Here is a 26,338-nt window from a genome sequence, read left to right on the forward strand (position 1 = left end):
AACCTTACAAAACACCAAGTTCAAAAGATTGCTATATTTTTATTTATTTTAAATGTTGAGGTTTCCCATTTACCTGAAAGAGAGCGCTCTGTTTTTCTGTACCTGGTGCCTTTTCTATCCAGGAATCCAGTGGTTTCAGCGGACTGGTATTCTGAGTAACAACCGGAAACTTAGCTGCCAAGGTTGGTCTGCTGGATACATGTAACTGTTGTTCTTGTTGCACTATGTGGAGTTTTTTCAGTAACTCTTGAGGTGAAATCACCCCAGAATTGGCTGCTTGATTGCCCGAGAGAGAAAGTGGCTGTCTAGGAAGTTTGGATTGTTCTTTACCAAGTGTCTGAGAATCTAAAGTCTGGCTTGGTAGGGAACCATTGAAATATACCAAAGGTGGCTGGCTCATATTATTTACTGTTGCTGCTGGTGCTCCAACAGCAGCAGGAGTCCTGCTGAACACTGAAGCTGTCGAGTTCACAGATCCTGTTGCGCTGGGGTCCATTTTAGTCACTGACCCTGACTGACTCTGTAACTTCTGTAATAAGCTCTGAGCACCAGCAGTATCCTGAACTACATGAGATGTTGCAATACCATGAGAAGTCACAGGTTGGAAGAGTCCAGTGAAAGTCTCACCCACAGGGTGGATATTGCCATTTTCACAGAGTCGGTTCTCAGGAAACTCAGCAAGTGGATGAAGGTCTGTCCCACGCACCATAAGCTTCTGAATGGCGGGGCAAAGTTGTTTCTCGGCAGAGGGTGAATGCCTGCTGGGTTCTTCATAGGATAGGGAACGTACCACACCCTGCCTAACAGGAAGATTCTCTTGATGCTGCTTATTAAGTGGTTCTGAGACATCCGGCTTTTCTTGTTTTCCAAACAGTGCTGTCAAAGACAAGTGCTGTGGTTCAGGATCCACGTTCTGTGAGGGGACAAAAGAAAAAAGTAAACGTAGCTTCCTCACGCATAAGTTACATTAAGTGGCAACAATATTAAGCCAGCAGTATTCAAAGAAAAGCTGAGAAAACTGCTATGCTCTTTTCTCCCAAGAGGATTTTTAATAGTTTTGTCACATAGGAAGGGCAAGAAGACAGTTCTCAAGCTGCTAATGTGGGAACAGTGAATCTGAGATAGCCACGGCTTCACTTTAAATACCAAGAAAAAGCATCTTCCCTTTCAGTCATCAGTACAATGTTAGTAAGAGAAATCTCCCCACGTATGAAGTAGGGCCACTTATTGTGCATCTCCCTGTCACAGATGAATTCAGCTTTTAGGATTTTGCAGCATGATTTAGCTTGAAAATATATCAAGAGACATTTCTTTATTTAGATTAACTCAATTCACCTTAAGAAAGGGACACAAAAACTGTGGTGCAGTAATTGACTAGACCAGCTTGCAACCAAAGCAACATCTGAAATTTGAGAGAGAAGTATTTCTTTGTTGCATCAGGATAGTAGGCCTGTAATTTAAATGCTCCCACATCATATGGTGGGGGTTGTGGAGCTTTTTATACAACAGATTAGTTTTGCATTTAAAATCATTCCTTACAGTGGTTCCACCACCAATTCTTGCACTGACCTTCCGACTCAAATATTCCTACACAGTTACTCAATCACAGCAGCACTAGTCAGAAAACACGCAAAACATTTTACCTTGCTTTGCTGAGATACTCGTTGATGCTGATTTTCACTAGGCTTCACTGGAATTGGTTTGATTAGGTTGGGGTTGTTATAGATTGCTGAGGAGCTGGTTATTTGTTTTGGCTCTGAGCAGGTCTTGCACTGCAACAGAAAATAAGTATTTTTTAGTAAGTGTAACAGTATCTTTTCCCTTAGTTCTCCACTATAGTAAAATACAGGCATAGCCAGGTATTCAACAACCAAAAATACTACTCCGAGCACTCATTATGAAATACTATGCTACTGTCAGAACTGTAACAACTGCAACGTAATTTTCTAAAACGACAAAGCACATGTCCACTTGATTTCAAGATTTCCCAAGTATGAGGCTTCCCTCTAATTTAAATCCCAGTTTTCTATCTTCTGCTTTTCCCACACTTAAAAAAACATAAAATCATTTTTAAAAAGCACCTTATAAACCAAGCAACAGACGTGCTTTTCCTGCATCAGTAGGCAGCTAGAAGTAGTTTAGATACATGAAGGATTAATGTGCCCATAAAGAACATTTTAAATGCTTTTCGTTAAAAATTGCAATTATAACTCACTCTCTTACATAAATATTCCACATTGTAGGAATGTGGAGGATGCATATACCCGCACAGAAAAATAATTAAAGATTTAATCAATTTGTAGAATCAGTATGTTTTCTTATTAAATATGACAGGATTAATAACAGTATTTATAAATAAAATGGGCAGAGACAGATGACTAGAAGTGATCAGGGACATGAAATGACTGATATACGAAGAGAGAAGGGCATGACTTAATTCAGAAAAAACACAGAAAATGCAGCACAAAAGAGAAATAATGAATGGAATACGAAAATGTGAATAAGATGGTCTTATTTACATTGTACAAAACCCAAGAATACAGTTAATGAAACTAAAAAAGTATTTGGTATACAAGGAATACAAAGGAAACAGTATATTGGAAGTCATTGTTGCTCGATACAATTGAAACCAAGAAACTGGGAAGAATTTTTAAAGAATTATCTAACAAAAAGTTAATCCTATCTAACAAGAATATTCATAGTTAATTACCTGAATTTGATGGGCTCTATGTTTTATACTGCAGGACTAATGGCTGGGTAGGGAATGATCGGTTTTGGTTTCTCATTCTTTCCTCCAAAGAGCCCAGTCTCGTGCAATACGGGGGACAGAACTCTGGACCGAACAGACTGCCATATGGACACACAGCAAGAGCCAACTGCTGTGCAATTATGACAATGTCTGTGTCCTTTCCAGAACCTTCTGAGATAAACTCCTTAGGATGAAAATGTGTTAGGTGAGAAAATAACCCCCACTCTCAAATATACAAAACTGATCATTTAATCAATTTCTGGCACCCACCACAACAGTGAACAAAGACACATTGGTTCCAGGGCTGATCAGTAAAACACAACTTGAATTCTCCAAGGGATTCAAGGGACTCTAGGAGGTACTCAGTGCCTTCTTTGCAACACTGGTCCTCATGAATCCCAGGCCCTTGAGGCTGGTGGGACAGTCTGGAGTGATGAAGACTTACCCTTGGTAGGGGAGGATCAGGTTAGGTAGCATATAAGCAAAGTGGACGTACAAATCCATGGGACCAGACTGGATGCACTCATAAGAGCAGAGAGAGTTGCTTCTGTCACTGTGAAACCACTATTTTTAAAGGTAATGGCAACTGCGGGAGGTTCCCAAGGACTGGAAGAAAACAAATGTCAGCACCAGTACCACCTTCAAGAAGGGCAAGAAGGAGGATTGAGGGAACTTCAGGCCTGTTTGCCTCAACTTGACAACTGGGAGAGTGATGAAACAAATGGCTTTCTAATGGACACCATTTCTAGACATATTAAGGATATGAAAGTGATTGGGAGTAGCCAGCATGAATTTATAACAGGGAGACCTTGCTTGCTCAACCCCGTAGCTTTTTACAGTTAGATGACTGGCTCAGTGTATGATGGAAAAGCAGTGGATATTGTTTACCTTGACTTTTGCAGAGCTTTTGACACTGCCTCCCATAACACTGTCAAAGACAAACCGATGAAATGCAGACTAGGTAAGTGGACAGTGAGGTGGATAGAAAACCGTCTGATCTGCTGGACTCAGTATATTGTTGACGTGAAGTCCAGCTGGAAGCCAGTCACTAGTGGTGTACCCCTGGGCTTGACATTGAGGTCAATACTGTTTAACATCTTCATTAATGACCTGAATGATGGGACAGAGCAGGCTTGCAGACAATATAAAACAAGAATGTGTAGTTAATAGACTATATGGTTCTGCTGCCACAGAGACCCTGACAGGCTGGAGAAACCAGCTGACAGGAACATGAAGTTCAGCAAAGGGAAACTGAGGAAGAATAACCCCTTGCAGTACAGGCTGACCAACTGCTGCTGACCGACCAACTGAAGAACAGCTTTACAGAAATAGACCTGGGTGGACAAGAAGCTGAATACGAATCAGCAACATGCCCCTGCGGCAAAAGAAGGCTAACAGCATCCTGGGTTACATTGCCTGGCAGAGCATTGCCAGCTGATCAAGGGAGGTGATCCTTCACTTCTACTGAGCACTGGTGAGACCACTGGTTAGACACTTCTACTGAGCACTGCAGTGCTAGGTCCAGTTCTGGGCAACTGTCATGGCTTAACCCCAGCTGGCAACTAAGCACCACAGAGCTGCCACTCGCTCCCCATGCATCAGGATGGGGGGAAAGAATCAGAAAAGTGAGAAAACTCATGGGTTGAGATAAAGGTAGTTCAACAAGTAAAGCAAACCCCCCCCACACACAAGCAAAGCAAAATGAGGAATTCATTCACCACTTCCCATGGGCAGGCAGCTGTTTGGCCATCGCCAGGAAAGCAGGGATCCATCACGTGTAATGGTTACTTGGGAAGACAAATGCAGTAACTCTGAATGTGTCCCCCTTCCTTCTTCTTCCCCCAGCTTTATATACTGAGCATGACATTCTATGGTATGGAATGTCCCTTGGGCTAGTTCAGGTTAGCTGTCCTGGCTGTGTCCCCTCCCAGTTTCTTGTGCCCCTCCAGTTTTTTTGCTGGCAGGGCCTGAGAAACTGAAACCTCCTTGACTTAATGTTAACATTACTTAGCAACAAGTGAAAACATCAGTATGTTATCAACATTGTTCTCATACTAAATCCAAAACACAGCACTGTACCAGCTACTAAAAAGAAAATTAACCCTAACTCAGCCAAAACCAGGACAGCTTCCCAGCACAAGAAAGATGCAAACACACATGAGTGATTTCATTGGAAGTCTATGAAGCTGATTTAAGCACCTGTCAAGCAAGGAGAGGCTTAAGTCTCCAGAAGAGAAGGCTCAGGGTATAATATCAACATGTATAAATACCCGATAGGAAGAAGTAAACAAGACTGAGCCAGACTCTTCTCAGTGGTGTCCAGTGAAGACAAGGCAAAAGGCAAAAAACAGAATATACAAAATCTTGCTTAAAATTAAGAAAAAAACTTTACTTTAAGGATGTTTGAATGCTGGAACTGGTAGCCCAGAGAGTTGTGGAGTCTCCACCCATGGAGATATTTAAAATCTGACTTAACATGGGCCCTGAGCAACCCACTTTAGCTGATACTGCTGTAAACAGGGAGGCTGGACTAGATTATCTCCAGAGGTCTTGAAGATTTTGTGAGTCTCTGCTGAAAAAACATCTTGTGGGTGTTCGGACAGTCAAGGACTCCTGCAATGAATTTCTGAAGACATGATCCTGCTAAGTACAAGTGTAGTTCCACTCATGTACCTGGGTTTCTTCTATTGTATGACCATTTTTGTTTCAAATGTTGCTCTTAGAAATAACTTTAAAGTATGCACAGACAATCATGCCATAAAGTGGTTAGCTATTCAGTTTGAAGAACTTTGCCTCTTCTTTCCTGCTATACCCCTACTGCATAATGTGAGAAACTTCCTCAAGCACTAGACTGGAAAAAAACATGAAGAACAAAGTACTGACTTTGCCAGTAATGCAGAGCTTCACAGCAAAACTGAATTTCAGTTAAATATAAGTGCCTCATGGCTAATCTGAGTGGGCTGCATTCAAGATGTAAATATATTTAAACTGTATTTAAACTCAGCTACACTTTTTGCCCTCTCGGGGCAAAGGGGGAGAAATAAAAATCAAAGAAATAATTTTACTAAAATGTGGTATCTCATTCATCCAGAGCCTTGCTACCCATCTCACAGCACAGTGCAACGCTGATGACTAAAGATGTCCTAAAATTCAGATAAAGAACTAATTCCACAGACTATTCACCGTAAGCACAATAGTTTTCTTTTAAAGCTAGTTTAAAATCCCTTTTCTGTGATTCAAAGTCTGATTAATGGAAGCACTCAACAGAAACTGAAGTTTCAGTTTTGCCAAGCAATTATTATTTAAAATAGTTATGAATGGAATGCTATAAAAAATCGTAACAGAAAGAAGTAATACTAGGCAACCCACAACACTAAAATATCTATTAAAGCTTTTACACTACGGAAAAGTTCCCTTTGCATTTATTAACTCAGAGTTAATTTTATCAATGCACTGCTCAAAAAATTGTTTTCTTAGGTTCTTCCAAGCTTACACATTGTTTAATATTGAATTTGAATAACATACTTTTTTGTTGTTTTCTACAAGCTTTATTTTCTCATAATTTCCAGGCAGTTCATATGGATTCTCAACAATGTCCTAGTATGGAGCCTTCTGCAACTTCATCAATTTTAAGCTTTAAATACACCAGGGCAAATGACGGAATTATTCTTAATCACTTTGTCACTGAGTTTCTGACTGGTGACTTATGTTGTCCCTCATTCACTTAAGGACGGCTAAGCACCTAACCTAATTAATTACCAGATTTTTTTTTTTCATAGTCCAAGTAAGTGCTTCCTTTAGCCCCTATCTGATCTATACTAAAACAAATAAAGATAATTTTCTTTTTTAGATTGGACAGATCCTACATGATACTACACATACCAAAACCACACCAGTGAAATTAAATGGCTTTTTTCTCCCGAACTGTTTTCTTTCTAATGATGCTGACTTTTCTTCAATATACCTCTTTCTTGTTGCTATTTTTCAGCATAGCTTTTTTTGGCCAAAATACATATAAGCCTATATTTAAACTTTTTTCTTTAACATGATGCATAGCATGCTCTTTGCATATTTCACAGTTAAGTCCTGCAGAATTTGAATAATACCATTATTTCCCCAGGGTATTTTTATAGGCTGAACTCATCAGAAACCATGAGTACCTTAGATGCCACTCTCATACTCTGCATGATCACAGAACTAAGCTTATAAAAATGAGGTGAGAAGCAGTACAGTCTAATGGAGTTATCACTACATGAGTGTTTTTCAGACCAAACTCCTCAGCAAAATGAACAGCAGCATACACAAAGGCCTATTAGAGAATGCCATTGACCTGTCTCGGTATCATCCCCATGATTTGATAACATAGCTAGTAGGCTGGTATCAAATACAAAGAAGAATGTTGAAGAGTAACAAATCTTGTGATGATTTCAAAGGGATCTGTAACTACTGGAGCTCAGAATATAAGGTCATTTTGGCAGATGGGTAGCATGGCCTTGCTGATGAGTAAGTTAGCAGCACCAGAATGACATTTTAAGCAATTGTCAGGTGGACAGGTAAAGAAGATATCAGATGCTATCATCAAGAAACAGCATCAAGCAACATGAAAGAAATGTCACCATGCTCTTGAATGATAGAACCAGAAGAATAGTCATCAGCTAAAACACTTGACGATTACTACATCTTGCTTCACAGGTCTGTCCTTTAGTCATGTGTCTTGTTCAAAGCAATGCTCCTACAAAAGATTAGTAAGAAATCAAAAGGTTCTAAGATCAAGTCAAAGAAAGGCTAAGCAACACTGGAAAAAAAATAGACATAAGTGATCAATGTCAATCAAAAGGAACAAGACCATCACTGAGGATGTTTTAGGCAAGTCTGGTATAGTCAGAGACATCTGAGGCAAACAACTGCTCTGTGTTGTCAGATTTCACAGTCTACCTGTACAATACGAAGCTTAAGCTGAACTCGACATCGTCAAAGGAAACACAATGACAAGCACAAATAACAAATGGACAAGCGCAGTACCTCAGTATTGCAGTTCTCCTGAAGCAAATACCATGTCACATCCCAATCTCATGTTCTGTGGCAAAAACCTGACTTTGAAACATGAGAGCTGCAGAGACCTGCCAAGTTCAAGGAGATGCTAGAAGGAAAGAAGGGTCATCCAAGACCTGATAGAACTTAGAAGGGCTTTGCAGATAGATGTCTATACTGAAAGTGATGAAAAGGACTTTGAAGTTGTCAGAGCTCGAGTGCAAAGCTAAAAGCCCTGGAAACTGGGAATTTCTACCTAGCCTATGTAAAGCAGCCACAAGATGACATTAATGAACCATCACATGAAGGCGTACAAGGTGCTCAGCAGAAGAAAGGAACTAAGGAGGACAAGAACTGTCTCAAAGAAGAGCAGCACCAGCAAGGATTTCCAGTCAGAGCCCTGCTTAAGTGAGACACACAGAACCAATTCAGACTTTTTAAGAACAGTAGCGTAGGCTCTGCATCATCCAGGCTGAGTATGGCACAATGCCCTCAGGGAAGCTAGGCCTTCTGGATCCTACTATCAAGTCTTTCACACAGCTAAATGAAAAGCACCTGAAAACTTAGAAACTATATTCCTGTTTGGGCAGGACAGTGCCATTGGAACAGTTTGCTGAAAGACAGTGAAGAAGTAGTCAAAGTACAGAAACAGAAGTCCAGAGACCATTCTTGCTTACTGACAGAAATGATGTTCTTATCAAATGGTTGTGTGTCCTTAGTAATGAAGAAGGAAGCTTCAGTTATTCTGGGCACATCAACCAGACAAAGGACATCCACCTAATCTGAACTTTAATAGATCAAAGATGGTGTGGTAAATGGGTAGATGTTGTAGAACTGTGCAGCACAGACCTAAATCCAGAGCTTGTCTTTAGTATAAGACATGGACAATGGTTGAAGAGAAACACATTTTATCATGCTTTGTTCTGTACCCTAGCAGCTCTTCAACTGTTTATCTCCTTAGCTATCATTATGAAGCCAGCTAATACCACCTCTTCTTACCAGAAATCAAGAAAAGGCAACTGCGTACGTAGTACATTTTCCAAAAAATACTTTAATGTTTTAGCAACTCAAAGCTCCATTAAAAAAAAAAGGAGGTGGAGGGGTGGGCCTTTGTATTTTATTTTACATGTAACCTCTCAAAGTGTAAATTAATTAGGGAATAAGATATACCCTTACAAGTTAGTTACACTCTAAAAAATAAATCTCATCATAGGACTTAAAAAAATTGACCAAAATTTACTCAGATGCTTTGAAAATTGATGTTCTTATCCTACAGCTCCAAATACTTTAAACTGCAAACACTCCTTTTTCTCCAAAACCACACAGAATTCCAAAAGGAGAACACCATATTTCATAACTGATTTCAGATGCTGACATCAGCATTATAAGTTGTATGACATACTCTGGCAAGAAAGTAGATATCATAAAGCAGGCAAAAAGCATGACCGCTCTGAAACATTGACATTAACATACAAAAAAAAAAAAAAAAAGGTCATTGCCTTTATTTATCACACCCTTCTTAATTTTATACTTCTAATGAAATAAGAAAAAACTTTTACAGTTCTTAAGAGGTCAGATACTCCTAGCACTCATCTCCCAAATGAAGAGGAATTTTGCATGTTACTTCCTTAGTGATCCCTTAAATGAGGAAAGATTAAAGATTAAGTAAGAAGAAAATTTGCAAAAGATCTTAATTGCAGGGGGAAAATTAAAAAAAAAAAAACTATTATTTAAACAACAGATCTAGAATTTCCTCTCATTTGTCTTGATTTTCTGTGTGCTATTCTGTGTGCTAATGTAGAAATGGAAGATAAATTTTTTTAGATCTATGACCTCCTTCTCACAGAATCCGAAGACAGCCTAATCTCCAGTTTTCCCTTTTACAGTATTTTTAAGGTTATTTGATGCAAACTGCTTAAATATTTCATAATATCTCAAATCACACTCTTTTATGCCAAGACTAGACACTGATTCAGTATTAAAACATAGAAAAGATATCAGGTTTTGAAGGTGTTTGCCCACTATAACACATTAAATTCCTATTACAGAAAATATGAAGATCCTAAGATTCAAAAAAAGCTATACCACAACAAAAAGTGCTACATTTCACCATAATTCAAATAGTTTGCTACTACCTCTCTGAGGATCTTATTAGTAGCCACATTTCAGAAAAATAACTTTTTCTTTCTTAAATTGCTTATGTTAAGATATATATGTTTCTAGACTCAGACCACTTATGAGCTTTGCTATTGCATGACAACACATACAAAATACAGGGAACAGCAGTAGGAACCTGCAGGCTCTGTAATAATTTGCAGCATATATATGAATAGTTAAAATTATTAGATTTTTATTCCCCAAAGTAAAATGTTTTTGATTGCTCAATAACAGAGAATGTTATTAGTCCATTAGTTACTTGTTTATTTAGAAGCCTCAGAAGACCAAAACAGCACATGGACTGAAATCATGCTACATTTCAACCTTTTCATTTCCTGCCATTAGTGTTTGAAAGTAGCTAACAACCACAATTAAAAGCAGTAACTTCACTGCTAAAGGTCTTCTCTGAAGGAAGTTACTTCTACAACCACAGAAACTATTAGCAGGTTTGAATACTTCACCCACACAGAAGACACAACTTCCAGCGGCTACTCAATAAGCACAAGAGCTTCACGGGTCAAAATGCAAGCCAATTTATACTTATTCTTACCTGCTAGCATTCAATAAATAATCAACCATATACATATTCTCCTTTCAGAAGATTTCATTGACAGCATTAATTTCTTTTGAATCTTAACCAAATTCTGACAAAACTTTTCCACCAGCCACTTCTACACAGAATGAGAGCACCCTGTCCAAAATCAGTTTCACTTTGAGTAAAACTATTTAAAAACAAACTAAACCGAAACCTTTTATGTTTTAAAATGTAAAGTGTGAGCAAGTTGGTATCATAGTATCACCAAAAAGAAATGTCCTCTTTTTATAGACAGCAAGTCTCACCTTGGTATACTCATCTTTGGCCTTGGTAAGCATCCGTAAGATATCCACTTCTTTGTTATTAGCAGAATTCATTATCATTGGGGACAGTCCTGTTCCCGTTCCCTGCTGTGCTTTGAATTGTTCCTGCTGAGTTAGGCTAAAAGTTGGAGGTGAGAGGAGAATATACAAGACAAAAAACAGATATAAAAAGTTTAACCACAACTACATTACAGTAATTAATAAAAATCGAAATATTTTCATTTCCCCCATCTACATTAAAACATGTGTAAAAAAATCTCTATGAAAAGATCTATATTAAAACAAAATTTGACCAGGCATGAGATTCATTTTCTCCAATCTTGAATACACTAGGCCACAGACTAAAATTTCCATAACTCAGTCACAATTTCTATACCCAGAAGGGAAGGAGCAGGGAATTTACAGTGTTATTCAGTTCTGCTGGTGGTGGAGGATGGCAAACATACACAAATCAGTCATTAACTACTAGCAAATGACCAATTTCCTGCCCCAGCTGTTTTATCATTATTGTAGAATGCTGAGAATTAAAACAAGCAGCCAATTGGCTGAACGACAGGGTATTTTTTATCTATATGAAACACTGCTATTATAAACCACTACACGTGGTTTACAATTGCATGAATCCTCTGAAAACTAGTTTTTATTGTAGTAAATTACTAGTCTGAGATTACTAATCACCACCGACTGAAACTTGAGCTAGTTAACTAAAATCAGCTGTCAAAAACCTGCGTTTCTCAGGGTCCATTGCTTATTTCTGTAAATTCATCCCCATCAATTATTTCTTGGGTCACAACTGACTCATTGTAGAGCTGTAGGATATACAGCAAAACCAACGAAAACGCCTAAACAAATCCCCACTACTGTCACAGTCTGTGTTTCACAATGTTTTGTCACTGCAAAATGAAAACCAGCAGGTATTACTTTAGAAAGAGATACTGAGGAAACATGATTACCCTCCCATCCAGTATTTTATAACAAATCCTATCTGGAACATAGTAGTAGAAGAGTTAAAGCGCTTTGCTATGGACTGAGCTGTGCGAGGATAAGCCTTGTTTGGGCTTGTACTGCAGGGCACATAAATGAGCTTTTGGGCATTCTGTAACTTTGGCAATCAAAATTGATGTCACTTCCTCAGCATGCTTCTGGCTACAGAAGCTGTTCAGACTGGGACAGATGACCTGAAAAGGAGAGATTCACAGGTCTGACAGTGCCTTTGTATTGTGCTCTGTTAGTACCTAATGCGGTCATCTTGACTGTATCCACCTCCCATGGCTTTTCTTGGGATGACAAAGACCTGGCTCTACATCATCCTTCCTCCTGTCCCTTAAAAGAATTGTGACACAATGACATGTCCAACCCTATATACCACAGGCAACTGGTATAGCCAATCTCTGCCTGTTCCAATCCAGCCCCTTTACTATCCTCTACATTATAGCTCTGAAAACTTCAGATTGCACATGTTGATAAAACCCTTAAGACTTCAGCTCCTTCCTCCTCCAAACAAACAGGAAAACCTGCACAATATAGTCATAAGAAACGAATCACTGCAAACAAGCCCATCATTAGGCCAGTCAGAGGGTAGAGCAGAAGAATGAGCCCTGTCCATCCCGGACACAAAAAGAAAGTATTGACAGTGAAAAAACTATCCATGACCTTGTTAGATTAAAATACAGCTGAAAATACAGTTCTGCTTGAAATTCTAATCTTTGATTTGATTGCAAAATTAAAGACTGTATAGCAAATCTAAAATAATATTATGTATGTAAAAGTAATGATTTCAAAGCTAATTAAAGTCTTGCTTTATATTGCAAAACCAAAGTGAATTTTGTACATTTTGCCAAGAAATGAGGAACAGGAATTCAGCCATGATGTAGAAACAGGATATAAACCACAGAAACTGTGTTATTACAGTATGCCTTCATGATAGCTCACACTTACATTGACATAAGGAAAAAAAGGTTAACAGCAACATTACAAAAGAAAACCTCCCTAAACTGAAAAATATACTAAACCCCCAAAGAATACAATTCTTCAAAACAGATCTCTGAGTCATCAGGAAATAAATAAAATGAACTGTTACACACTGATGTAGCTGGACAGCTGCACAGCATATTATGTAAAAGTATATTGCAATACAGTGACTTCTGATTATACGAAGTGCAGGTGTGACAACTTTACTTGCAGCAAACTCTATAAATACAGGTTTAAAGTAGAAAGGTATGACCATCCTAGTAATGTAATGTGCATGTATGTACAGAAATACATACATAAAAAAAGCACAAAAAGTCTCGTTTACCCATCACTTACTTTTTCATGAGCTCTGCAATTCTTTGGCATTCTTCCTTATCATAAAACCAAATCCCATATATGGACACTGTAAATGCACATCAAACACAAACTATGAGCATCTTCTCAAACAGCAATTCTACCTGGTAGATATTAAAGTGACCTGTAAAGGAATTTTAAAATTTATTTATTCTTATGTTTTCCCTATCTATAAACATAGGAATGACACCTCAGATCCGCCAAAATAAAAAAGATCAAAACCATATTTCTAAGGATGTAAATTACAAGCTCTTGAACCTTCAGTAAAGGCAGAGGTATTTGATTCTTTTCTTTAGAATACTAAACTAGAGGGTTTTCTCTTTAAAACTTGTCCTCTGTCATATTTTTCAGTTGTTATGTCATATTCATTAGACTCCAGTGGCTAGCATACTATGGGTAGTGTGACATGCATTATGTAAGCAAGCAAGATCTGTTTAGTTTTCAACAACATTCAGGTCTATCTTAAATATCATCAAAGTTGTCAGAGTAGTATGAATGCACCTCTGCCTCCCTGCAGATTTCCTATAACGTTCCCCGTTATTTTCACTGCCAAAGAAGTAACTATCCATAGCCAACCACAGGGTATCTAGGTTCAGACCTCCACTAAAGTAAGCACCTGGAGCTTTGCCCAGCAACAACAGATTTAAATTTACTAGTAGTTCAAGATTCTCAGACATATACAGCACTAATGAAACCATCACGATGGCAACAGCTGTACTGGAACTGTAGTTAGTGTAGGTTCCACAATCATCATAAACAGGGAGCTTTTTCCACTCACAACCATGTTATATAGCCCAGGTAAGACAGCCTGGGAATAAATCTACAGCCTTAACACAATCTGTCTACATTTGTCAGGGTAACTATCCTAGTTTTAACCTCAAGCACAAATCTGCTATGAGAAGAGGAAGGGAGAAGCACTTAAAGGCTTAACATGGATCTTTCCCTCTCTGTCACCACAACCTTGTGTAACATCCACATTCGTTTTACATGACACCGTAGCAAACAGGTAGTCCCTGTGTTTCTTCCCCCTTCCCTGTCCTACCACACTGCAGGCAAGAGTTTTCCCTTAATCTTCCTAAGAAATGGCAACTCCTAACATGTCTTCAGACACCGTAGGGGCTAGATTTTACTTGAAAGGCACATAACTGGATTAAATACCTGTTTAAAAGCAATCACAACACTGACCCTGATCATGTTATATTTCCTTCTCTTAGCAGAATCCAAAAGCAATCACTTCTTCAATTCCACAGAACCAAAACCATGGCATATGAAGTGTAAATTGGCTTTGTTAATGTTTGGAAAGAAAAAAAAATGTACAGCTGTTTGTAAGGCACAAGTGTAATACTTATCTCCATTCCTCCTCAATTTTTCAGCCATGTGTTGTCTTCTCCATAGCAAAAATGGTTCAACTGTCTAATACATTATACTGGTGAAAGGCTTAAAAAAACCCATAAACCAACAGCCATATTGTAGACAAACAATAAATAACTTTTACAAGATGTACAGGCCTTTTTACGATTAACTTTTTAAAACTGTGATGATGATTTCTATTATTCACCTAAAAAAAGCCAAGTAACACAGTACGTGCCAGTGGTTCTACAAAAAGTGTAACATAAGAGCTGATCTGAACTGCACAAAAAATCTGTTTTGTAACATAGTTATTAAAATATGCATTTAAAAGAGACATTAATATTCTAAAACATTCCCATAAGCATCCAATAATAAACTGCAAACCTGTAGAAAAGTGTGCGTATGATTCACAAGGTTCCAAAACACTGACCTATTATGCAAAACTACACATCCTTCTGACAAAAACACCTTTGAAAACATGTTGCCCATGCTACAAGTTACCCTAGTGTAATAATATAGCAAGCAGACCAAAACCTCCAGACAAGTCAAATTTGTTTTAATCAAGTTTCTTCTTTGTTGTAATAGAATCTCCAGTGCAGTACAGTACTGATGAAACTTGGGCCATCTGCTCCATCTTCTCAATTATTTTTTTTTGTCTGCCACAGCTGGTGGCATCACCGATAGGTAAGGGAGGTTGAACAGCTTCACCTTTTGGCTGATTGATCAAACATGTTGTAGACTACTCATGAATATCTAATAAATTTGAAAGCTGAAAGTCCCACAGAAATACTGCAGTGCTTCTGGCCATTAGAAGTCGAAAGAGTGGAATCAAGAACAGAAGCAAGCTAGCTTACCTCAACTCAGTGAAAAACACAAACTATCTGACTACCAGTATAAAAGACCATTTCAGATTTTACAGAACTACAACTAATATCTTCAAATATAAGGGAAACAAATGCACAGCCATTTCAGATCACAGAATAAGGACACTAATTATTGCCTGTCCCACCATACCAAACCACCACTCAACAATACATCTCATCTTAACTGAAGCTTTAAGTCAGGATATTGCAGATCCAGAGACCTTTAGTGTAGATGTTACCTGAGCTTCAAATCGACTCACCCACATTTACTTTCTCACCTCAGTTAAATGGTACTTTCAACCTAGACTAGGAAGCACCGCTGAAAGCAAGCTAAGACCAAAACTCAACATCTTCTGAGCTTACAGTTCTCCCATTCAGCAGTGAATTCATTCAGAAGTGGACAGTCCCCCTCTTCTTCCTTCCACACTTCTTCCATCTGTCCAGAACACATGAACACTTCAGAAATACACTAAGAAATAATGACACAGCCACTCTGTTTTTTGCAGGACAACGTATCCCAAGCTTCTTCATGCATGGGAGAACAATGGACCAGTGAGAAGGCAGTAATTTGGTGGAAATCTGAGATACCAGGTATCAAAGTACACTAATGTATGTTTTCAGATTGATTGCTCATCATGTGGAGTAACCATTGCATAAATCCATACCACCACAGTATATTCTGTTATAACCTACATTTAAGGAACAAAAATGTAAATAATAGTAGTAAAAGTGTGTATTAATGGCCATCTTTCTTGCTTAATGACAAATACAAAATGGCAAAACATTTTTTTTAATGTGTATGACAACACACAAAACGCCAGGACCAGCAAAAGAACCTGACACAATTACAAACTTTAACTGTCAAGCTAGGAAGCTGGCACACTCTCCATTAATAAAAACTAAATACCCATACAATACAAATTTCACTACAAGCTTTCTTCCAGCATGAAAACACTGAAAATCTTACCAGGATTAAATCTAAACAGATTACTTTAATCCGTCTTCCATCTCTATCAGACTGTTAGATAAAAAGGAAATCCTGACCTAAGTATCATCTGTAGAGTAGTAATTTCACTAAAATGTTCATGTTAAAAATGAATCATTTAAACAGTGGAGACACAACTGAATCACTAAACAGCAGAGGCACAAAGCAAATTCTTCTACTGCCACACAAAAGAGGAAAAATTAAGTCACTTTTAGGCCCAGCTTGAGCTATAAAGTTAACCAAGAACAGATTATTGTAAAAAAACAGAAAAAGAAAAAACAAATTGAAGTCAAGTATCTTCTGCTAACCAGCTGAGCCACTTACATGAAAAGCGGCTAACAAAAGCCCCAAAAGGAGAGCTACTTTTATACTGACAAGATAGTACACATCTGTTCATCCCTTTCAAAAGTTCCAAAGTAATTTACTAAAACAAATTAGATTTTGTAATGAATTGATCACATTAAAGAAAAAAAAAAGAAGGCACCAAAGTTATGATGTTGTTAACAAGATTACGCAAAACTAGAAAGATGTAATACAGCTATCAAATCAACACGATACAATTAATATTGAACAGGAATAAAATAAATAATGTGGTTGAAATTATTAAATATTAAGGGATATCAGTCTTTAGAATTTTTAGAATTTGAAAAAGGTAGGCTACTCATAAATCAAAACTGAAAAATTTTAATAAAATCTGTGGTGCTCCTTTAATATAGCTCAGAGATTGAATTTCATAAAGTCTACTATTTAAGCTTTAAATCGTGACTTCAGAGACGATCCTACAGCTTCTGCTTTACCAATTTCATTTTTTTTGGCTATGGATATCTCCTGTCCTCACAACACTAGAGCACTCGATACTACTTATAAGCAAAAGCTGACAGATGTTATCTACCAGAATTACAGATGACAATTTCTAACCTCTCAAAATCCAAAATGTATTTATTTATTATTATGATGAAGAATATCTTATTGATTTTCATAATTATGCTAAGTATCCTATTAAAAAGGAAGAAATTTCTCTTAGATTATTTATTTTACTCTTCATTTGTCTAGCTTCAACTTCCAGCTATTAGGTTTCTGTCTTCTGGATAGATGTTTCCATTTATCAGAATTTTGGGTTCAGTGTACCTGCAACACATTATTTTTAAGCTATTGCTCCACAGACTGCATACAGTATTTAAGCCTGGTAAAAATAAATAATTATTCTTCAACTTCCATGGTTTTTTCTTGATATCATGCTTCTTAAGGTACTTTATTCCCTACCTATGGCCTAGACTTTTGCTCCTGAATATGTAAATCCACTCTTGGCTACATTAAAACAGTTTCTCTATGTGCATCTTACAAGGTAGCCAGACACCTTTATGCTGGTCATCACTTCTCTTGGCTGTCTACCATTCATGTAATATTTGACTCTTCAGCACACTATCAATACCCACATTTCATTTTCTAATACTTTCTAGAATATTGCAGTCTCCACTTTGCAGGACCTAGTGAAAAAAGAACCAAAGTAGGTTATATCCACACTAACAATTTTGAATCGATGAGTTCTTGACTTAAAACATGAATTAAAGTATGCCGTGTTAATTTTGTGCTCGAACCCTTTGTCCATGACACCGAATTTACAAGTAAGATACAAACATATGATGTTCCTTCCACTGTGCTCAGGCTCAAGTAGTGGTGAAAGAGACTTGCCTGTTGAAGCTCTACATCCTGCTCTCCAGCATAAAGCAAGAGAGGACTGCAACAAAGGAAAGAACACACAAAAGCAGCTGCACACTATCTTGGAAAGCTGAATTCCATCTCTGACACTGCCCCAGAGATATTATGCAATGATACGTTAAGCTGTGAAATGTCATCTTAAGTGGCTGTCATTGACTGTGTACTTTTCATTTGCCAGTGTTTGATTCAAGGTCTTAGGCCTGGGTGTAAGATTTGAGTGCATGACCTCCAAAACCACCCGTTACTTTTAATCACAAAGTCTCTAAGAAGTGTTTTTGAACATATGAATGATAAATACATTGGAAAAATTAGGCCCAAGTAATTAAAGCCAGACACCCTGCATCTATTTGATCTCTGTAATTGTAACTACTCTGCCCTAGGATCCCAATTTGTAAAATGGGAAGAATAATACTTCTAATTTGAGCAAGATACAACAGTTCAGCTTATTCACAAGTTGTCAGCTATTATGCTGATCAGTATCACTGAAAACAACAAGAAAAAAGCAATATTGCAAAAGATTATGATCACATAATTTAAAATTCCATAAGTAAAAAAAAAAAGGGTGCACAAGCAGCCGTAATTTTGGTATTTGCTAGTTTAGGAGCCTGAAAGTTCTTTCAAACACAACTGATGATCAGACACGGAGAGTAAAAAAGCTGTTTTTCAGCTTGACCAGTCAAACTCAAGTGAGGAGGGAACTGTTCAAGCAACTTTCTTAAATAAAAAAAAACCAAACAACCCCAAAATAACAAGAAAATATACAACACCCCACAATGAAATGCAAAAGCCTCTCAACCCCCCCTTTCCCCAAAAGCAGATGGTTTTAGAGTGGGCAATGCTGATCGGCAACACAACCAAAGTCAAGAATAAGTACGTCACCACCATCTGTTTAATCGTGCCTGGAATTATGTCTTAAAAATCAACACAAGAAACATTTTTTGTTAATGGGATGAACCCTGAAATATCCTTGCCATCTTCTACCAATCATGAAAGCTGGGTGAACAATTTGCAGAATTCCAGATAGAGCCAGTAAATATTTCACGAAGCAAAAAAAGGGACAACTCTGAGATGGTGGATTGTTTATTAAATCATGTCTGTTGCTCTACTGTGATAGCCTGACTTCAGGCAGATTTTTAACCACAATTTATCAGAAATTCTTTATGAAAGAAACATCAACTCTGTAGCAGACATAAACAAGATCAGCTCACTGGAATGCCCCTTAAATAGCCTCATAGCTAAAGTTATGTTAGTACTGTAGGAAATTTTAAAGCCCATTGATCCATTTATTTCCACAAAGTTCAGCAGATGTAAGAGGCCATCAGCAGGTTCTTTACTTTTCGGTAACAAGCCCAAAAGCAAACTGAATTTGCCAGATTTCCCTTAAAATTGCATTCTGTTGATGCTACAAGAAATTTTTAGTCACAACACAGGAATAGCATCTATGTTATGATCCATCTGGTTTAATGCATTTATTTTTTTTCCTCCACCACTGGTTCTCCAGTCATATCCCCTGCCATTGCATCAGTTCCAACTGCTTTTTAAATCACGATGATGATGACACAGATATTAAGGCAGGAATTCTGAAGATGCCAGACTATCAAGTTCTTAAACAACAAGTTGTTCTTAATAAATGCTTTATTGTTCTTTTTATAAGTTGTTAAACAACAAGTGGTTCTCATTACTATTTCACAATAGACTTCTGAAATGTCCACATCAGACCGGAGCTCCAGTGTCTTTTGCAATGGAAATGATTAAACAGTCTCACCCAAGGAGTGTAAAAGCTAGGTGAAGAGGCATTAAGATAAACAAATGGTGGGAGAAAGTACTGTTCCATTTTCAATATAGAAAAATGACAGACACTGACTTTAAAAAATTGAGTGGAAAAGTCTGCAGGAAGGCTAAAAACTAAATCCAAATATCCTGAGTCAACAAAAGCAACCTTCCTGTGAAAAAATTCCATCAGAGGATGGGCTAGTGGAAAAGAAACAACTCCTCTACATCTGAAACTATCACCTCTATTAGTATTAGCTTACCAGTAATCTATATTCTCTGCTAACTTTTAAAGCAAACTGTAAAACATGTCTTCAATGCACTGAATTGAAGCCAGGCCCTGATCTACAGGAATCATCTGAACATAACACAAAAATGCTATTACATAAATCTAGGCTAAATATCTGTAAATCCTACTAGCAGAAAAGCTAACACTAACATAACACTATCACAAGTGGAAGAGGTTAAACTAGAAACCATGCTTTTGATTCTGTGCACATCACATTGTACCTTGTAGCTAAAAGCAATGAGAACCCTCCTCCATCAAGGAGAAGGTGACGATACTGCCTTTCCAGCCTGGAGGCAAAAAACCAGTTTGCTTTTATTTTCAAGAACAGGAAGGAGAAGCTGACTTTACCTTCTCTGTATTTCCATACTGCCTACCACTAGGTTAAGAAAAGTAGCAGCTTCTGTTATGATTCTTATGGAGTATCTGGGCTTCTAGTCCTGTGGGGATAAAGCCTGCTTTACTGCATGTGATATACACGGTTGGTAGAGGACTCATCAGGACTTGAACATCATTGTTTTCATTTATTATTTACTCAAATATCAGAATATGTTCCCAATTAATTTTAAAGTGCATCTCTGAGGTACTTGACAAAGGTCAAAGTACTTCTCTAATTCCAGGACTATAGTAAAGTTCAAAGTCAAGTTCTCTTCCAACCTCTGCTGATGCCGTTTTTTCAGGGAAAAAGAATATTTTAACCTCAAACAGGTGTTCAATAATATGTTATTTTATGTTATTTTTTTCCTGAAACATGAATTTTTACTATAATAATTCTGATTAGCTGTCACCCCAAATGGTTTAACTCCCACAAAGTAATGAAAAACTTCAAAAAGGGCTTCATGAGGAAAATGGACAACTTTAACTATAGATGATATTTCTACTTTTGACTGTTGTGATCTCATCTCTTATTTCTTCATTGCATATCTTCAGATCCTAAGTAATGGAAATACATTTGCAGATCTGGACTAAGTTCTTAACCTGCAACAGCAAAAATCTAAGTTGCTTGTGTATACACACACACTTGTTCCTGTAACAAGTTACACCTGAGAAACACCATCAGATTACAGAATTTAAAAAAAACCCACCACCTTCGTATTTTTGCATTTGTATACTCTGTACACGCCATCATTTTGCAGGCAGGCAATTACTTCATTTTTCCTACGCTATTTCTGAAATGGTTAGGAAAAGAATAAAAAAAATAGAAAATAGAAATGGGCAAAGTCAACTACTCTTCCTGAAATTTCAAGTGCTTAGTTATTTACAGCATACCTTATGTATTTGCTTTTATTGATTTACCACAGCCTGTTAGTGTCATATTCAACACATTAAAAAGTTCTTCTCTACTACTGTATAGCCATTCCTTCTCTTACAGTCAGCTGTTACATTGCCTTCAACAATATCTGCTTATCTGTAGAGTTGCTATTGGAAATTTTTAAGTACATACCATTTTTAGTGATACAATACAATTTCATGGGCATAGAAAGGCCTTTCACTGCTCTCATGTAATGACAGGTAAACACTAATAGGTTTACAGTGTGCTCACAAGCTATATTTCAGTAGATGGCTGCACTGTGGCCCCTTTTATCATTCACATATGGCCACTGAAATTTTACATGCTTGAAAACTGAGGGATCATTAGATTTAATTTTAAAGTATCAAAAAAATGTTAAAGATACATTTTATGACCTACTTTTTTCTTGTGAAAGTTGCAACTTAGTTTGTTTCATGAAGATACAAATACCACCTCTTTGAACTACATTACTGCTTTTTCCTTTTGATTGCTGTAATTTTTTAATGTATTTGTGTATCTTTTTTTTTGGTGTGTGTATCTTTTTTAACTACTGATGCTAGTGTTCAGATTACTATGAACATTAGCAGTTTACTGACTTTTCTGCCTTCTCGCACACAAGACATTCTGTGTGAGTATATGGACAGAGTAGAAACAGAATGTACTCCTAAGATCAAGTTTGTCACCAAGAAAATGCAGTTTAAGCAGTAAGCATTTCCTTGTTTTAAAACCTGTAATCCAACAGAAAAAAAACACATTTATCAAATTCATTTGATATTAGCAGCTAGACATTTCACAATAGGAGCACTGGGAGGTATCCTGCAATTTTGAATCCCTGAATATAGTGATATATTTAAATCCAAATAAAAAATTGGAATTTTGTATTGGGAGATTTTCATTACAGCAATTGTATTATTTTCACAGAGAAATTAAAAGCATGTATTTCATTTTGCTTTACAAGTCAGCAGTATTTTACTAGCTCATGAATAATCCTTCAGGAATAAAAAAATATCTGTCATCATCTGCTTCCTCAGTCTCTCCCCTCCTTCAGCTTTTAAATCTCTCAGTGCAAATCTGAACCTCTATTTTTTCTGTTTGAGACAGATGTACAAAATATTCATGTGAGAGAAACCAGAATAAAAACAGAAAAGAGATGACAACAACAACATAAAAAAGGCAGCAAAGCACTGAAGGCAGGCATATGATACCTTACACAAAAATCCAATGTTATTTCTCTCCTTTTCTAATCACTATGATTTGTCATTAACCTCCTGAGAGACGCTACACATTCCTGTGTAGAGGATTTAACACTCTTACGTTGTTAAGTAAGTTATACTGAAATTTTACAGAAAGGCAGTTTGTGGGACAGAGACAAAAGAATTGGTGGAGCTCAAACTGAATATCCATATCCCATCTACGACATTGAGTAGCACCAGATGATTCACAGGAAGAATCTTCCTAGTCCATTTATTGTTGACTTCTGACCTGAAGCGTGTGTCTTACATCACTTACATTTTTCTTCCCTTGGCTACAAGATCTCTGGTTGGTTTTATTCATATCAATAATATCTCTGCTATGCAAAAGGATTACTGAAACAGGCTCCAAAAGACCTAGGAGTACATACATCCAAAATAATGAAGCTAGCAGGTAAAACCACTGTCTTAAAATTAATCTTAAAAAAAAAAAAAAGACATTATAATAAGAGGAATTTGTATTTTATTACATTTCATTAAAGAAAGCTATGCATTGCAAAGCCAACAACTGGGCTGCAGCTGCAACCATTAAAGCACAGCAGATAGCAAATATTAAGCCCAATGCTGTTGCTAGTTTGTACGCCAGTTAAGATGAAAAAGCAACACTGCATTTGCAGTCTTAGTGAAATTCCACTGGAGCAGTTGCACCGTGTTTCTGTATAGAACACATTCCTTGTCCTTTAAAGGGTATGCTATCTTATACTTGAGAAGGGTTTCTTTCTTTTTTCCGCCTGTAATTGAAAAGTATTGTTTACTGCTGATTTAAGGCTTGTTTTGACAAAGAGAGAGCTGATGAGGCACTCAAGAGCTTGTATTAAATCAGTATTAGACAGAAGTGAGCAGCTTGTATACGCACTGTGGGATATACTTGCTCACATATTTATCTTCCATGTTTTGAGAGAAGGTTACAAATATTTTTATATATATACACACATATAAAAGAGTGCGAGTGAGCAAGCTCACATTCCAAGAGAAGTTTTCTGGCTATGTCAGGAGTGAAGTTCACCCCCTCCTAGACAAACCTATTTTTTTCAAACACAAGAGGATATTATCAGAGAAGTCCGTGCTGATATACAGAAACCAGAGATCGTCATGGCTCGGTGAGGTGATGAGCTGACGGGTGGATGGCCCTCATTATCTTCACTTCTCAATCCAATTTTTCCTGAAAAACCACAGGAGGAGGAGGACGCTCCAACTGAGCATAAGGCACAGAGGACAAGAAAAGGATTAGGAGTGAAGAGCAAGGAAAGGAAGGATAATACAAGAGATACTGCAGAGGTTTCAAAGAGCTAGAAAATAGTTTCTAGATTAAAAGACCAAGTTGTCAGTAGTGTAAAGCAACATCCAGGTTTTAACTTCTGTATAAGGCTACTACATAAAATAACTTTGAAGTAAGAAACAACTGACCAAAAGGAAGTTACCTTTACTATATATAGAAAATATACTCAGGTTCAGCTGTTTCAACGTTCCTTGGAATTTTAAAATGTTTCAAGCCTTTGTCCGGCAAGCGTATCACCCACTACCCAGCCACCAGCCAGGGGAACCTGAAATGAAGTATAAGGGGAAGCTGGTGCATGAAACTCAGCTTAACTGCTTCTACATCAAACCTGGAGGTAAGACAACATTGCCCAGTTGTGTGCATGCAAACTATACTGGTATCTACCTGTTGGGGTAAGTATTCCCCTTCTATTTAAATTGAACAGCCTGTACAATGTATGAAACTAATTACCTATAGCAATAGTTGGCATACTGTACTGTGAAGTCCTGTACGTGTCATCACACTACCACAGGATTTAGGTAATTCTGGGAATTCTCAAATCTGTGCAGTTAAGTAGATGGATGGCTTCCCCTTGTAATATATTGTCTTTCAAGCATCTAATGAACATCACTTTCTGACTTCCACTTCCGACAGGAGAGAAAAAAAAAAAAAAAAGGTATGTAAGCATAAGGAACAGGAAAGAAAAGACAAAAAGGCTAACAAGTTTAAAAGCTCAAAATATTAAATGCATGTGTGTGTGAACAGACTAACCTGAAAAGATTTCCAAAAGCAACAAGCTCTGTAATATTTTCATTTGCTGAAGAAACACATAGGCATTCACGTACATATTTACACTGGTCTGAAAACATCTTCCATTTAGGCTTTACAAGGAGGTGGGTATGAAGTAGAGGGTATACAGGTAGTCACATGAAAATAACCTCTTAAAAAAAATAATTATCTGTTCTAACTTGAACTCTTGAGCTTTACTGCATCATATGCCTATCTTATCTTGAAAAGATGTCCGGAATTCCCAGCACTGGCAGTACACTCTCAGCAGTAAATGTCCAGACAAGCTATTATGCTGCTTATATGCTGACATCCATAAATGGGAAACAAAGACTGCGTCTAGCAGATATATGAAGTACTATACTCCTTCCATTCTATTCAGAAACTCACCCACGACTGCAGGACACTCGATAGGTACTTTTAAATCTATTCCGTATACTTTTCATACCAATTTGTTTGCCCAGGCAGGGATACAGTTCTACCATACAGAAAATAATTATCAGCCATTAAAAAAACTGCCGAGCTTTGTTATCTTAGCTCCGTAGCCTGTTTCTTCTCACATGACATATAGTTTCTCTGACTTTCAGATTGGACTCCATCGGTCCACATAACTGAAAACCTATGTTAGTATTACTGCACTTCTTTTCCTTACACATTTTTGTTACCACCTTCATTGCAAAACAGAAACACATCATTTAGAGCGAAAAGATGGCTGCGGTCATCATAGTTACAGTTGCAAAAAGCCACTTTACAAATGCAAAGCATTCTAAATTGTTTGCTTTGCTAGCCAAAGACTTCCACAACTGGTATGAAATCCTCAGGGTAGGAAGGGTGAGGAAGAAACAACAAAAATATCCTTTTAGGAATGTACGAATAGAAATAACTGTTATAAATTGGGCAGGGTGACAAGGGGCATGGTTTTACGCATCAAAACTTCTATCTTAATCTTAAAGCCTTCACAACTGGTATGTACAATTTCCACTGAAAAACATGTATTTATTTACGTTAAAGGAAAATATGAATAATAAGGCAGCCGTGGAAAAAGTAAATTTAGAAATATTAGTAACAATAATTTCGTTTAAAAAAATGAGCAAAAAAGGGATATTACAGTTCCTCTCTGGTTTTTGTTTGTTTGTTTTTTTAATTATTTAAACCCTAAAAACCTAAATCACAGAATTACATTTATCCACACTCTGAAGCAGAATTAACCAATACCTGCTAATCCTAGAATCGCATTAATAATTTAGTTTGGCTGGGGCCTCTGCAGTTCATTTAGTCCAACCTTCTGCTCAAAACAGAGCTAGCTTCAGTAAGCCAGAGTTAGGAAAAGAAGAAATTCTGATCAACCACTAGTTACCATAGAAAAGTATATTCTGTGGCACTTTTTCAGTCTATTTTTTTTTTAAGTAATTCTCACATATGCAGACTTCTTTGCTCTACAACAAATTATCCAGTCCCTTTCACTACATTAAAGATCTACTCCTGCTTCCATAGACTCAAGCAGAGTTTAGTTACAGGTTTCAAAACCAGCAGCATCAAGTTGTATACTCTAGAACAGGCAAACCAACTATTCACTAGACAGCAAGGTCATGATTCCTGATCTTAAAAATCACCTGCCTTGAACCAGCACTGCTGCATGTCCATCCACACCCGACTGCAA

The 26,338-nt window shown here is 37.3% G+C and overlaps 2 protein-coding genes across 2 annotated transcripts in view; one reads left to right on the forward strand and one right to left on the reverse strand.

The window, feature by feature from the left end:
• Positions 1-26,338, reverse strand: part of DCP1B (decapping mRNA 1B) — a 47,269-nt gene that overhangs the window by 9,388 nt on the left and 11,543 nt on the right. Inside the window, exons 4-7 of the mRNA XM_055807492.1 lie at positions 13,103-13,169; positions 10,778-10,913; positions 1,644-1,772; positions 74-913 (exon numbers count right to left, since the gene is read on the reverse strand). Of these exons, the coding sequence (XP_055663467.1) occupies positions 74-913; positions 1,644-1,772; positions 10,778-10,913; positions 13,103-13,169 (1,172 nt within the window). The remainder of the gene's footprint in view (positions 1-73; positions 914-1,643; positions 1,773-10,777; positions 10,914-13,102; positions 13,170-26,338) is intronic.
• Positions 22,164-26,338, forward strand: part of CACNA1C (calcium voltage-gated channel subunit alpha1 C) — a 493,845-nt gene continuing 489,670 nt past the window's right edge. The window contains exon 1 of the mRNA XM_055807493.1: positions 22,164-24,247. Within this exon, the coding sequence (XP_055663468.1) occupies positions 24,118-24,247 (130 nt within the window). The 5' untranslated portion in view covers positions 22,164-24,117. The remainder of the gene's footprint in view (positions 24,248-26,338) is intronic.

The sequence above is a fragment of the Falco peregrinus genome, chromosome 6 (genome assembly GCF_023634155.1).
Source record: "Falco peregrinus isolate bFalPer1 chromosome 6, bFalPer1.pri, whole genome shotgun sequence".
Classification (NCBI taxonomy): Eukaryota; Metazoa; Chordata; class Aves; order Falconiformes; family Falconidae; genus Falco; species Falco peregrinus.